The sequence below is a fragment of the Poecilia mexicana genome, unplaced genomic scaffold (assembly GCF_051168715.1).
Source record: "Poecilia mexicana isolate PSO_F unplaced genomic scaffold, ASM5116871v1 scaffold_13, whole genome shotgun sequence".
NCBI classification, from domain to species: domain Eukaryota; kingdom Metazoa; phylum Chordata; class Actinopteri; order Cyprinodontiformes; family Poeciliidae; genus Poecilia; species Poecilia mexicana.
This window is the reverse complement of record NW_028263382.1, coordinates 20,618,478-20,632,762: the sequence shown is the minus strand read 5'-3', so window position 1 is coordinate 20,632,762 and position 14,285 is coordinate 20,618,478. Positions and strand designations below refer to the sequence as shown.

General features: G+C 38.8%; 1 protein-coding gene across 5 annotated transcripts in view; it reads right to left on the bottom strand.

Moving 5' to 3' along the window:
* The window catches only part of mecom (MDS1 and EVI1 complex locus), a 100,882-nt gene extending 89,462 nt beyond the window's left edge, over positions 1-11,420 (bottom strand). For all 5 annotated transcript variants that reach the window (XM_088011855.1, XM_088011856.1, XM_088011858.1 and 2 more), the window contains exon 1: positions 11,095-11,420. In XM_088011855.1, the coding sequence (XP_087867981.1) occupies positions 11,095-11,109 (15 nt within the window). In that variant the 5' untranslated portion in view covers positions 11,110-11,420. The remainder of the gene's footprint in view (positions 1-11,094) is intronic.
* Between the last annotated feature and the right edge of the window lie 2,865 nt (positions 11,421-14,285).

Genomic DNA, 14,285 nt, shown 5'->3' with positions numbered 1-14,285 from the left:
GTAAAAAGAAACTGGTAAGCTGATATATATATATATATATATATATATATATATATATATATATATATATATATATATATATATATATATATGCTCTATCAACAAGGCAACATGATCTGTAATTTTTCAAAAATAATTCATGTTTATCCTACATATAATTTAACACTCCCCACAGTTATTAAGTGGTGACAGAAACTGATGGACTACGTTATTATTATGCATCCTGAAAGCAATTAGAAAACACTTATTGACTGGGATGTGATCCGAGGTTATTGCCAACATAATTAACCCCATTAAGTATGAGAGCCAGACTAATGTAAAATATGACCTTCAAACACTCTGTTCACTGAGGGGCAGTTAGTGTTAAACAGGGCACAACAAAAAAAACTTGCTTTTAATTGCACAGTTATAAAGTCATGGGGCTCAGATGAAAATCATGTTAAACTATTAGGTTAGAAATATGATCATAGATGGTGTAACAAAAATAATTAGATCATAAATGAACGTGTGCATGTATTACTGAAAATTGTATTTGCTGCAAACCAGAAGGTTTCTCAGAATAATTTTATTTTTTTAATTATATATTATTAAAATTAACGTTTTGATTGGTACAACTTAAATTTTGTAGATGGTTAAAACAGATAATTTTACCTTTTTTTCCTGGGTAATTAATTTTATCCAAAAATCTTTTAATTAGCATCAGCAGTTTTTACCTTTTTGGGCCTTGAATGCTGATCATCCAGTCAGAAATTCAGAAATCTTCTTTTATCTAGCTTTTTATCTTGTAGTATTTTGTATGACTACTTTTGTAAAAAAAAAAAAAATTACCTGTGCCAAGGGTTGCAACAAATATGACTCCCATTTACTAACAAACATTTACAGTGGTTTGAACTCCATAAAATTTTTATGTACTGCATCCTGGAGATCATTTTGTGTTTTGGAAAACTAAACTACTACTAATCCGAAAAGTAATTTATAACATAACTATTTCCATTTCCTTTTTTTTCCTTTTCATTCATTTAATAATATGTGTGAATGATTAATGTAACAACTAAAAGAGATCATGAATAAAAAGGAGCAGAAATAATTAAATTTATATTTGCCCCTGTTCATGTAAATATATTACATGAAGACTACTAGACATTTTTCAAATACACAAACATACATAAATACTTAAAACATACTCAACAAAATATCAGTTTATTTAATGTTGCACAACTTTATCATAATGATTGTTAAATTTGTTTATATGCAGAAACAGATTTATTTTATCTCACTGTCAAGAATGCCCCCAAATCTGACACTTTTAATTGACACATCTTTTCATTAATGCCCTTCTTAATAAAATCTTTTAGAAAATTTTAGTTCAGTTTACTTTCTAATTGATTTAACATTTTACAAATGTCTTTTGAATCCTGTTAAAAATGTACTATGGTACTTTTGATAGAGTACAACTAGATGTTATATTATTCTTCTGAAGTTTTTTTTTTCCTGATTTTTGTTCATAACAGTTTTGGAAAGGGAAAGCGTCAAAATATTTCATGCTTACCATTTGGAAGAATTATGCATAAGATCAAACATTTAGCTTGATCTTTTTTTACTAGTCAGTTTCTCTTCAATAGCCTATTTAACTTTCTACACTGTGTTATGCCATTACCTTTAGAAAACAGGCAGGCAAAGCTCATATTGATTTTCCAATGCCAGATGAGTGCACAGCGGCCTATCATATGGCCCATATTAAAGCATTATGACATAGAATGAAGTTGAGGTTAAGACCTCATTACTGCCATCTTGGCCTCTGCTTTCGCTCTCCTTAGACCTGGAAGCTCCCAGTTCTGGTTTTGGACCTGATCGTGTCTAATTGGAGCAGCAATTCAGTTTAACTGGGAAAGAGGTACTGTGCTGCTATGATGAATATCGCCTGGCATGTGTTCCTGTCGTTTAACCCAGTAACAAGCTTTCAAGCCAGACCACACCATCCCATTACCCTTTGAACTCCTGCTCAAAGACACAATACAGATATTACTCCAGAACGAGGTGACACAAGGTCCACGCAAAGAGATTCCCACTACTAGACACAATGATGGAGGTTAAGACTTTACAAGTACAGGAATGATGGTGTGAGGGGACATCTGCCAGAGGCCAACAGGAGAGTCCCTCTTTGCACAACTCTGATCACAGAAACAGAGAAAAGTGGTTTGGTACGGTAATATTAGCTCTTGATTATTTGTGTTAACCATTGCTCAGATTTACTGCCTAGGTAATGTGATCTGACTGGTAGTTAAGCACTAGCAGAAAAAGGGGCAGCAAAGCCAGGACAAAGTGGCCTTTCCCCTCTTCGTTTTCTCAAACTGGACCAATAAAAATCTATCAGCTCTGCCCCGAGTGGCATTCTCTACTGCTTTCTGACCTGCCCCATTGGGAAGACATTTGGAAACAATCAACAGTGTGTTTAAAGAGAAGGCCCTTCCCCTATCAATCCCCCTAGATAAGGTATCTATTAGCCGGGCTCTCTGGCCCAGCACACGGAATTCATCACCTCGGTTTCCTGTAAGCCGTTTAGGGGTCCCCTCATTTTCACTCCAGCGTGAGCAGAGTGCAGGGGGCAAAGTCTTGAGTGTGCCGCTGTGTGCTTATGTGAACAAAATCAATGTGGTTCACCGCAGAGGTGTGTGTGTTTTGTACATTGAGAAAACACGCCAATTCAATAGGCAAGATTGATTTTGAATTAAAGAAATGTATTTATTTTCCTACTCAGTTACTTAACCATGTCCCTATTTGCTTGTTTACTTGACTACCAGCTCATTCTGTGACTTATTAAGACTTATCTGTCCAGTAGCCTTATAACATTATACTTGCTCACCTCACTGTCAAAACTTGGAACATGCTATGAATGTCTGTGTGTAATTCTAACATATATTTATTTCAATTCCAGCAATACCACACAATTCAAGTAATATAACCAGACAACTAAAACAGAAGATAAGACATTTCTCCTTAAAATGTGGTTCAAACATTTTATTTCTGGTAAGAAATACATCAGGATACCTCCACATTTATTCCCATTTGAAATGGCTAAATTCATGAACAGACACGGACGTGGTCGAACATTGTTATTCTGATTTCTTAAGGGGTTTGGCCTGTTAAAACCTAACTTTAGATTGGCTGGATGTGTCATTGTTTGAAACTTGTTTTGCTGCAGCAGGATCTGGTTAGCTTAGCATCGTAAAATTTAGCATGAATTCTACCGTGTCTCAGAGATTGTTTGAGGAAAATGTGAGCTCATGTACAACGTAATATAGAACAAATGTCAAGGAAGGCGATAGATAGTCAGGTGCTCCTGACTGTTGAAGTGAGAGTGAGCACCCTGGTGAGATCCAGAAAGTATTTAAGTCTGGTAAGGGATTTGAAGAGTTTGCAGAAGAATTGGAAATCAGCCATACCTCTTTATGGAAAAAAGTCTGTCAGTAGATTCAAAACAACTGCTAACATGCTAACATCTAGCCCTCCAAGCTAGTTCACCTGGAGACCAGACCCCAAAACCCTAAAATGTTATCACAGCACCTACAGCAGTGTTCTTACTACTGTTAATGTGAAAGGGCATGTCTGTAAACAACCAGAAAGAAACAAGTATGAAGTGTGCAAACATTTGCTCTATCAAAGAAACACCAATAGTATGGCTTAGAGCCATACTATTGGTATGGCTCTAAGCCATACCAATAGTATGGCTTAGAGCTGGATGTGTCATTGTTTGAGACTTGTTTTGCTGCAGCAGGCTCTAGTTAGCTTAGCATCGTAAAATTTATCATTAATTCTACCGTGTCTCAGAGATTGCTTAAGGAAAATGTGAGCCCATGTGCAACGTAATATAGAACAAATGTCAAGGAAGGCGATAGATAGATGGCATCAGCAGACCTTTCCAGCTTCCTCTTGGTGGATTTTATTGACGAAAATCTTAGTTTTCTGCCATTTTGTTAACAAGGAACAGAGGGCTTACTTGTCTTTATTTTCCATCTTAAATCTCCAGTTGCTGAAATCTTGCTGGTTTCATTCAGGACTGAAACATACCTGAACTTCATCAATCTGTATCACTTAAAAGTACATGAAACCAAACAATACAGCTTAAACAAAATAACATGAATAAGACTCCATACGTCCATTATCTAAAACGCTTATCCTTGCAGCAGCAGCAACATTTAATTCTTGGGAAATGTATTTTTTGTCATTACATTGCAGTTGGGGACTTTTTTCTCAAATTTTTCCTTTCACTTTCTTTAGAAATGCCACTAAAAGGAAAAAAAAAAAAAAACAGTTTTAAAATAAGTGATTTGACAGTGTCTTTGGGGCTTCCTTCTCCTGGTATTCAGTGGGCTGCAACAGCTCCAGAAAATGATGTAAATGTGTGTCACGAGGCAGTAGCTTTTATATCCTTATGATGAGTCAGTGCACCTGCATATAAACTCTGTTATATCTGTAGCTGTCTAGACATGTGTCATTGGGTTATTGAGCAACGCAGCTCTGATCAAATCATCCCCCTTTCCTATGATTAAAGAGGAAGCATTATGTGGAATCAACGTTTTTGGGCTTTACATAATGTTAAAATGTTATTCGCTCATCAAAAACATACCTGGAGTGTTCCTTTGATTATTTCATGCATGTTTGAGAAATCATTTGATCTCCCGTGGCAACCATTCAGCTGAGCAAACTGCCTTGGTGGACCTAGCGCTGCCTTCAAGGTGCTGCTCCTTGCTCCTTTTGGAACCTGCAGTTTCCAAGCTTCCCCCTCACAGATCAGCTATCCTCCACATCGATGCCACTCAGCTCTGTTAGACTAGCCAGCAACAATTAGCAAACACCTGGTGGAACTGCCATCATCTGTGCTCATTGCATAAGCTACTTCTCAGTGCAACACTGGTAAAAATGTTGTTAAAGGGTTGATAGAAGAGCGAAGTTCCTGAAACTTGAAGTTCCTGAAACTTAGAGAGGCCCAAATTTCAAGGCGCTAAATTACAAAGTAAAAGTTATCCTAAATTAGATTTGTTCTATATAGCATTTTAATAACAACTGAAATTAACATAGACAATTAACTTTGCTATAAATTGGCACTATGTGCCTGAACAATACATAATAAATATGGCATAAAGTTTATGCCATTTTGAAAACCTTTCTTTGACCCTCATTTTTTTTCCATTAAACAAATCCTTGCATTCATTTAAGATCTAATAGGGCCAATAACCTTTGCCCTGCCTGGTCAGACCCCTAAGGATAGCCCTTTTCACCTGGTATTGTGCTTCTGGCTTCACCTTCCGACTGGCATGGCCCCCACTCATGCCTGCCTTTGTCCTCCTGCAATTCACTCTGACTTTGTTCAGTTAGTTAATCTAGCTTCCCCTTCCCGCTGAGATCCCAGACACTGAATGAGTTGAGAAAAAAAGGGAACGGAAAGAAGGCAGAGGTTGAGGCAAGAAGGAAACGAAAAGTTATTCATAATTTATTTTATAATGTGCTTTAATTAGAAATGCTTCTGAGCAATGTGGGAGTTTAGTTACAGGAGAAGCTTCACATGGGGCCTCTTCTAGTATATGCCTCATCTCACATGAGATTAGGATGTCACTACCCCTCTACACACACAAACAGACAGCCTCAACCCTCAAACAACACCAACAAACAACAGATTAACCCAAAGAAAGGGATTATCAGTCAACTGAGGGGCATGGAGATGGACCCCCAGCTTCTTTTGTCTTTGGGGTTTTCAATGGGCATCACTCCCATCCACAAAAAAATCAAGGTTCAGTCACACAGTGGACTAGAAGCTCATCTTCCTCATAGACAAAAGCAGACACACATGACTGACGACATTTCTGGAGTAGTTTTAATAAAGATGATGTATACTCTTCTGCGCAAAATTAACAGACCATGGCAGTTTTGGCATCTTAGCAGGTTAAGCAATGAGTTGATGATTTGTCTTTATTGACTAAACTCTTCAATACATGATTGTCACAGAGTTGATCAGAAAGATGCAATAGAGTGTTAAAAAGTACAACTCTAGATGCAAGTCTACAGCGAAGAGAAATGAAGCTGAACTGATTCATATCAATTCAGATGAGCGTGTAGAGAAGCAACTCAGTCTAATTTGTCCAGATCACTGTTGTCCAGTTTCCTGCACAACAGTGATATTATTAATGGTAGCAACTACTATCTTTTGAGGGAAAACTGCAAATAGTGTAGCAAAATAAACATTGAGAGAGGTTTTTGGACCACATCTGCTCAGCACAGCTTAATTCACCCTGATTATGTGGTTTCACTAAAATTCTGGGGAAAAACCTTATTAAATGGCACATGAATTAAAAGATTTTCTAAGATTGGTAATATTGTTTTTTAAAAAATCTTCATAAACACCAACTCTTGTGCTTAATGTAAGTTCTTCCTGGATTGGTCTTAAAAGGTAACTGTGAAACAAATGTTCCTCAAATGATGATGGAAATATTAAGTAAATCATTGAAATAAGTCCAGAATTAGGCCAACCAACGGTGGTGGACAAAGAGCTCAAAGATATAGTAATGTAATGAATTGATTATGTTATTAACAAATACATGTTCCCTGTGCAGCTCAACAAGATTTGAGCTCATTTGTCTGTGTTGTGATTAATTTGGTGCCGTTGACAACAAGTATTATAAACTGCTCCTTCATGATTACCCATAGACTCTCACTTTGTTCCCTTCTCACGAGTTCCCACAGTGTTCCTGTGCCACAGCCCATTTGGCAACAGGCATTCACAAGGTCTTTATAGATGCAAGACTTTTCCACTTTGAATTTCTGAAAAGTCTATGTCCGTCTGCGTGTGTGAAAAAGTGAGGATGTGTGTCCATTCAGAGACTGCATGAGTGACAGAGAGGTTCATCCCTACTGCCTGTCTTTCTAAGCGCTGCTGTGGGCAGGACCATCTATGCTGACAGTGAACGGGGAGGTAGAGGGGTCTGAAGGATTAGAGAGGGGGCTTTTGGCCGAGACTGAGAGTGGCTCTTTCTTCCAGTGACAGAGAGAGGTGACGGGCCATCAGTGTACAGGGGACAGGCGGACAGCGAGCCAGAGACATCTGCATTCATTCAGGACAGCGGCTTATCCATGCACAAAAGTACGCCCACTCAAAACGCCCACCTTCAACACTCTCACACTCACACATGCATAGAAGGCTGTTGCAAGTGCGTACGTTGACGGTGTCAATGGCAAAAGCAGTAAAATACATTAGAACACCTTAAACTGATAAAACGTGATCTGGGGGATGCTTTTATCACACAAAGTTTCACTTTATTACCAACTCAAGACTGTTTTTTTTTTTTTTTAAAGTCACTAGTATAAATTTAGAGATATTTGTACTATTATGTTGATTAATGGAAACTCGAAGTTTTCGGTCAGTGGTGACTGAAAAGATAAGTCTCCTCTTGGTCAAGCATCTGCCACTGCACCTCCTTCCACCCTCCTATCCTCTCAAGACTAGGAGGTTGAGAAGACAGCCAGAGCCAGAATAGGCCCTGCCCAGCCGACTAATCCTCTGCATCCATTCACAATCAGTGCTAATCTCCTTCACCACCTCCCCACCACCATTACCACCAGCACTATCGCCTCAACCTCTGCTTCTCACTCAAGAGGTGCACAAAGACCCGGCGCTCCCCTGTCCCACCAACCCATCCCTTCTATGCCTAACCTGCTCCACCCATCGCCCCCTTACAGCAGGAGGCACCCAGCTTTCTAAACCCATCCCATGGGGTTGCAAGTTTGGGGTGAACCCAGATACTCATTCAGTGCTGGATAGCTCTCTCCTGCGCTCAGACTCCCCGTCCTATTGTTGCTGCTCCTTGAGAAGAGGATAGACACGAATGGAGTTTGAATTTCAATGTGTCTCAACGACTGAAAGAGAAAGGGGCAGCAGAATATGGACTAGTGGGAATCCAGGCATTAAGAATCACTTAAAGAAGGCTCAGAAGAAACACATGCAAATATGCTAAGTGGTGTAGGCCATCATGTCCTAACCCTGATAATAGCAATTATTTGTGTTTATGGTTCTTTTTTAATCTTATTTCATAATTTAAAAAGAAAGGTAACTGATACTAGTTTTAATCCATTCAAGTTGTTATTTAAATCAAAGCCAAGGCCATTTCATAAAATGGGTCATTATCTTCCAAATGTGATGTACTCAAATGTCATCACCAAACTCCATATCTCTTGATATGGAGATTTAAAGCTGAAAATTAGCAGCAGCAGACATTTATTTTTTATGAGGTGTTTTGGTCATTATTTATAAGCTGCTGTTTTTCCAGATCACACATGTAGTCAATTTAGCAGGGTAATCTTTATACTTAATAATTTTTCCCATTGCAATAGGCAAAATGTTCAAACTTGAAGAGGTTTGCTATCCGCAAATCAAAATGAACACTTTTAAACTCAGCAAAACTAACATTACAAGGGCTCTCTTTGAATAAAACATGACATAATTTTTTTAACGACTTCTGCTCTCCAAAAATTATACAGTTGTCCAGTTTGAAGGTTTAGTGATACCAAGCTACAGCTTCCTCACAGAAGGCATGAATAAACTCAGCTAATGATAGTAGTTTCTTCATAGTGGCAATACAACATTGACAGGGTGGTCTGGCTACTGCAACTTTAACTTTAAACTTGCCAAGCCTGCTTTAATTTTTACACATATATATATAAGTATTTGTCGTTGCCCAGAAGCCCACACAGACACACAACATTTGCCAACTTTCACTCCACAGTGTGCAGTCTTTGGCATGCTCAGCACTTCATTTCTGCATACGACAGTGCAGGAGAGCTTGACAGACCCCTCACAGCTGCCTCTCCACCCCTTATTTACAGAAGCTATCTTTCCCATAAGTCACCATTCCTGTATTCATAAAGCATCACGGATGCCATAACTCACTCGTCCCCTTTATGAATAAAGCTCCTAAATTTATGGTGATGGCGCTGAGGACCGGTGGCCTCCATGGTGACAAACTTCCCTTTGTCTGTCACCACTGGCTCGGGCCGCACGGGGCACTACATCAAAGGCTCCAGGTGGGCGCGCCACTTTATCGCTCCCAGGCTGGTGACATCACCGTGCTGCGCTCGCATAGAATTGATGATGAAAGCAAACATATCTGTCTTCACTCACATTTACCAAATCAATTTTGTTTTTACAGACCCTTCGTAAGGTTATTGGCATATTGACGCGCTGCAGGCGGGACGGGGGCTGAGCGAGTGCTTACGGGGCGGCCATGGGAAAAGAGGGTGGGGGTGGGGGTGGTTCACTGGGCCTTAATGGCATTTACCATATTTAATGCAGAGGGATGTCATCACTGAATATCCATTCTGAATAATGTGGCATTTCATCATAAATTCTTTACAACTTATTTACTTAATGGAAAGAGTTATTGCTTGCTGTCAGGATGGTAATTAAACACTGTGATACAGTGCTGCCTCGCCAGGATTCCATCTTTCCCCCTCTGCCCCCCACTACACACCCTCACTCACACACGGACACACACGCATGCACACGCACGCACGTCAAAGCCTTTTAAATACATATTATTATTCAGGATCCACATAAATTACAACAGGATTAAAATTCATGAAACCCCTTTTCTTATTCTTCCCAGGGAAAAATAAATAAATAAATAAAGGACTTGTTCAAGCAGTTATAAGTCTATATGGAAAGAAGGACATAACAATTCTATAACAAATCTGATATAAACTGAATAAAATAGTAAGTTTGTGCATACTGCTACGAAAAAGACATTTGTATGTTATGCCACATCTATCAGCAAATAAATATGGAATAAATTGCACAAATAATAAAAAAGAGGTACATTTATTATTACCAAGCTAAAACCACTTCACAAATTACTCAAATTGCATGTCTGCTAAAAACAAGAATAAGGAGGGGTGGTTATGTTGAAACGTCTTCTCAAAGAAACATTTGACTTCTTACTTTGGCTTCTGCATGGACAGCTATCCTTTATGAGTGTCTTCAAAGAGAAAAAAGCAACAAACGTGATCCCATCTTGTCTAAACTAGGAAAGATCTGTTCAGGGAGAGTGAATGATGCCGGTGTCCTGCCAGCCCCCCTCTCGCCACTCCATAAAACCAAGCAAGCTTGACACTGACAGGGCCGGCGTCTAACCTTTTGACCTTGTCCGGTGACCCTCCCTTCGATTTCTTTTTTTTTTTTTTTCTGTGCCCGCTGACCAATATGTGATTTGGCAATGGTCGCACTGGGTCCCTAACCGGGACGAAGGAGGGCTTTATGGCTTTTCATTTTAATTGAGCTAAGAGCACAACCTCAACTCTCTTTCTTTCGGAGCTAACATTACCTCACTGGGCAACAAACGACTGCAACAGCCTTGTGGTCACTGGGCTAAATGTGAACATGACGACATGGGAGGAAATAAAAAGAGAACCTATGTGAAAGCTACAACTGTATGCTGGCCAAGGAAAACCCCTTTTTGTCAGAAACGAGCTACTGCCAACGTAGAAAAAGAATGTGGCTGAAATGTTCATGTTTATACTAGCAGTAAAGTTTAAAACACACTATTACAAGTACAAATTTCTTTAACCTGGATTCAGGAAATCTATCCAAGTGATTTTTTTTAAATTTTATCTGACTGCTTGAATTTGCAAAGCCAGAATACTACGTAGACTTTGGGAAAAAAAAAAAAAAAAACATAAAATAAGAACCAAATAAACAAGACTTCTTCTTTGTTTGTTTTAGGTTCTAGCCACGTCGCTCTGGATTTTTTAAAATATATTTCTGTGGAGCACTTACACGAGATTGGCAAAGTTTGCAAGCAAAAGATCTGGAGCAGAAAATCATACCTGTGATTTTAGATTCTTTCAGTAAAAGAAGCACTGGTGTAAAGCTATTTGTCCCTGCCTTTGCACCCTGTGCATCAAAAAATGTCTTGATTTACATGTGGATGGAAGAAAAAAAACTGTTTTATACAATATTCTTTACAGTATGGACAGTTGGGGGCCTGCAACTGCTGAACTTACTTAAAATTTGACCTGACAAACAAAAGCAAAAGAGATGCATGTTCTTACCTCCCAGCCCTGCATAGGGTCTTGGAGACATGGGGCGTGCTCCCCCTCATATGGTCCAAAGCGTTCTCCTATATTCACCTTCCTGCGGCTCCAGATACCCAGACTTGCACCTGGAACTGCTGACTCTCTCAGTTCAAAGTCCAGAGGAATGGTTAAATTGCCTTGAGGAAAAAAGATGCTGGCTTGTTGAAGTGACTGAGGTGAAGACTCATCGTCAGAGAGCGGATCGTCTGTCAGGGCTGAAGAAGGTGTAGGATCGCCATCGGAGCCACATGCGTTGTCCAACACGTTGCTTGGAAAGAAGCCAAAGTCATCGTTGTCATCGCCTGTGAATGACATAACTATGTTTAGGGTGATGCTTAGTTATGTTTGGTTGTTGATGAGACACTGGAAATATGTTTTCTCGCCATGAGTGCTGACAAAAATTCCCCAGAAGTGTTTATTCAGTTTTTGTTTATCTTTCAAGTACAAAAATAAAAATACACAAGAGCCTCAATGACCGACGCAGCAAGGGATATAAATGAAAGTAGCTGAAAGGAGTACTCACTCTGAACCTTTTTAGATGCTCTCAGATTAGAACCAGTGCATTTTATTTGGTATTTATGTGATAGAATAGCACAAAGTAGTACATAATTCTAAAGAGGAAGGGAAAAAAAGATAACATTGTTTTCAATTTTTGTACAAAATCTAATAATTGAGACTCATTCACCTCTGCCAATCACATTTTCATTTTGATATGGGTCATTCAAAACATGAATATGCTTTGGTGTAAGTCAGTGGTCTAAAACCCCTCTCCTTAAGAGCTGGTGTCTTGCTAAGTTTAGACATGTCGCTGCTAAAACATGTCACTCAACAGTCAAATAAGTGTCTCATTAGCAATATTTGTTTGCATACTAATGAAGCAGTTTGATTTTGGTTTATTAAATGCAGGTTAATTTATGTTTAAGACCCATCATGTAAACCATCTCATTGTAGCTCTGACTGCATGTTTAGGGTCCTGCTTGAAGATGAAGCTTCACCCCAATCAAAAGCCTTCTTGAATCCTCCAACATGTCTCCTTCCAGTGTTTCTCTGTACTGAGTTCCATTCATTTTACCATCAACAAAATCCAACATCTTAATGCTGACTACCCCATATTTCAGGTGGTGTGTTGAAAGGTGATGTGGAGTTTTGGTTTTCCATCACTCATAGTGTGAATGTCTGCAGATCCTCCAGAGTTACCGTGAGCCTATTGGATGCTTTTCTAATTGATTGTTTGTTTTTTTAAAGTTCCATTTCATTATTGAAATTATCAAATGACGGATTAGACAGTACTCCGTTTTACAGTTTTAAACTTCTCTACAGCTTTATCTGTGATTTGTGCACCTTGTTCCTTGGTCTTGGTACTGGATTTTATTTAGTACCAGAGTAAAGAGAGCCAAATGCATATCCATGGCAATCTTGTCAGACTGTTACTGGTAGAATAGATCAATAACAAGTTGGTGGGCCCTGCAGTCCAAACAGGGCATGTTTGCTACTGGATTGCATTGATGCCATTGTTGGCTAGAATGATCTGCTATTGTACAGTGTTGACTGTTTTATATTTCCCTTTCCTGAACTCTTTCTTCAGCATGCAGTAAAAACAGACAGAATCACACGAGGGTTAATTGTGAATGGAATAAAACAGGATGTAGAAGTCTGACCCCTTTATCCACACTGGACTTCTTCAGAGTGCCAAAATAGGCAGGTGGATCTTAATGGTGGCAAAGTAAGTCTTTATTTTGAGACAGAAATTAGTCCATACGAGTTAGAAAAATAAATAAATAATAAATAAAACAAGTAAAAAAAAAGAACACAAAGCACAAAAGCGATTATTCCAATATTTCAAAAAAGCTAGAGGTATATCTACTATTGCTAATATGCTGCAGTTGTCAGAGTTGTTACTATGAAGTTGTTTGATACGTCCAAGCATCCACAGATTTATACATGAAGTTCCTCATCAAAGAATGAAAAGTTGGACTGCTGCTCATGACAAACATCTGACTTGCAGATGTCCTTCTTGGAAGTCTGAGGAGGATTCTATAAATATCCTGAGACTATTTGTATTTTCTTCATTATGTCTTTAACCACAAGTGAGCCGTATAACAGGAGGTGTCCCTCGAAAAAGGGACACTTTAAGCCAGGGGTATCAAACTCCAGTCCTCAAGGGCCTCTGTCCTGCAACTTTTAGATGTGCCTCTGCTGCACCACACCTGAAAAGAATAATTAGGTCATTAGCAAGGCTCAGGAGAACTTATCTACACAAGGAGGAGGTAATTAAGCCATTTCATTCCACTGTTTTTTACCTGTGGCACATCTAAACACTGCAGGACAGCGGCCCTTGAGGACTGGAGTTTGACACCCCTGCTTTAAGCTCATCTCTACGCATCCTAAATTTACAAGCCAACATATTATCTTATTCACCAAACTCAAAACTTGACAAATAAAAAGAAGGAGCATTCTTCTTCGGATCCACCTTAGTTGTAGCTATTATAACACAACTCTTTTTTAGCATGATGTCAAAGTGTGTTATACACTCTTGAAGTCTTCCTATTAGAATATCTTCCAAGAGTTTAGTTAATACACTTGGCAAGGCAATTGGTCTGTAATTATCAATAATATCTTCCCAGTTTTTTCTTTTACTTATGGCACAAAAAGTACTGATAACAGACTCAGGTAAAATGTTATGTTTAAGAAAACCTGTAAAAGCAACCCGTGGACTCTTTGATTAGCGTACCTCAGGTGCTCTGCTGATAATTGGTCAAGACCGCATGCTTTAGTTAATGTCATTTTCTCAACAGAAACTCATGCTTCCTCTGGTCGGAAGCATATATGAAGAGAATATGGCTTTTCCATATTTAAGCAATATTCTTATTTCCAGTAACCCCTTCAATAGTCACTGGAAGCAGAAGCTTACCGTTAATAGTGGAGTTTATATCCTTTCAAAAATCAGACACATTATTTTACTGGAGTTTATTTGCCAGGGAGTCTGCTCGCATGCAAAGAGATTAAAACCCAGTTTTGGCAGCCCACTATGGAGCCAGGTATCCCTGTTCAGAGCTTTGGTTAATACTGCTACTATATTCCATGTAAGTTGAAAGAAACATTTAAAATAGAGAATCCGCTTGAGTGTGAAAATAAAAGAACAGGCAGAAAATCAATCCCAGATGTAA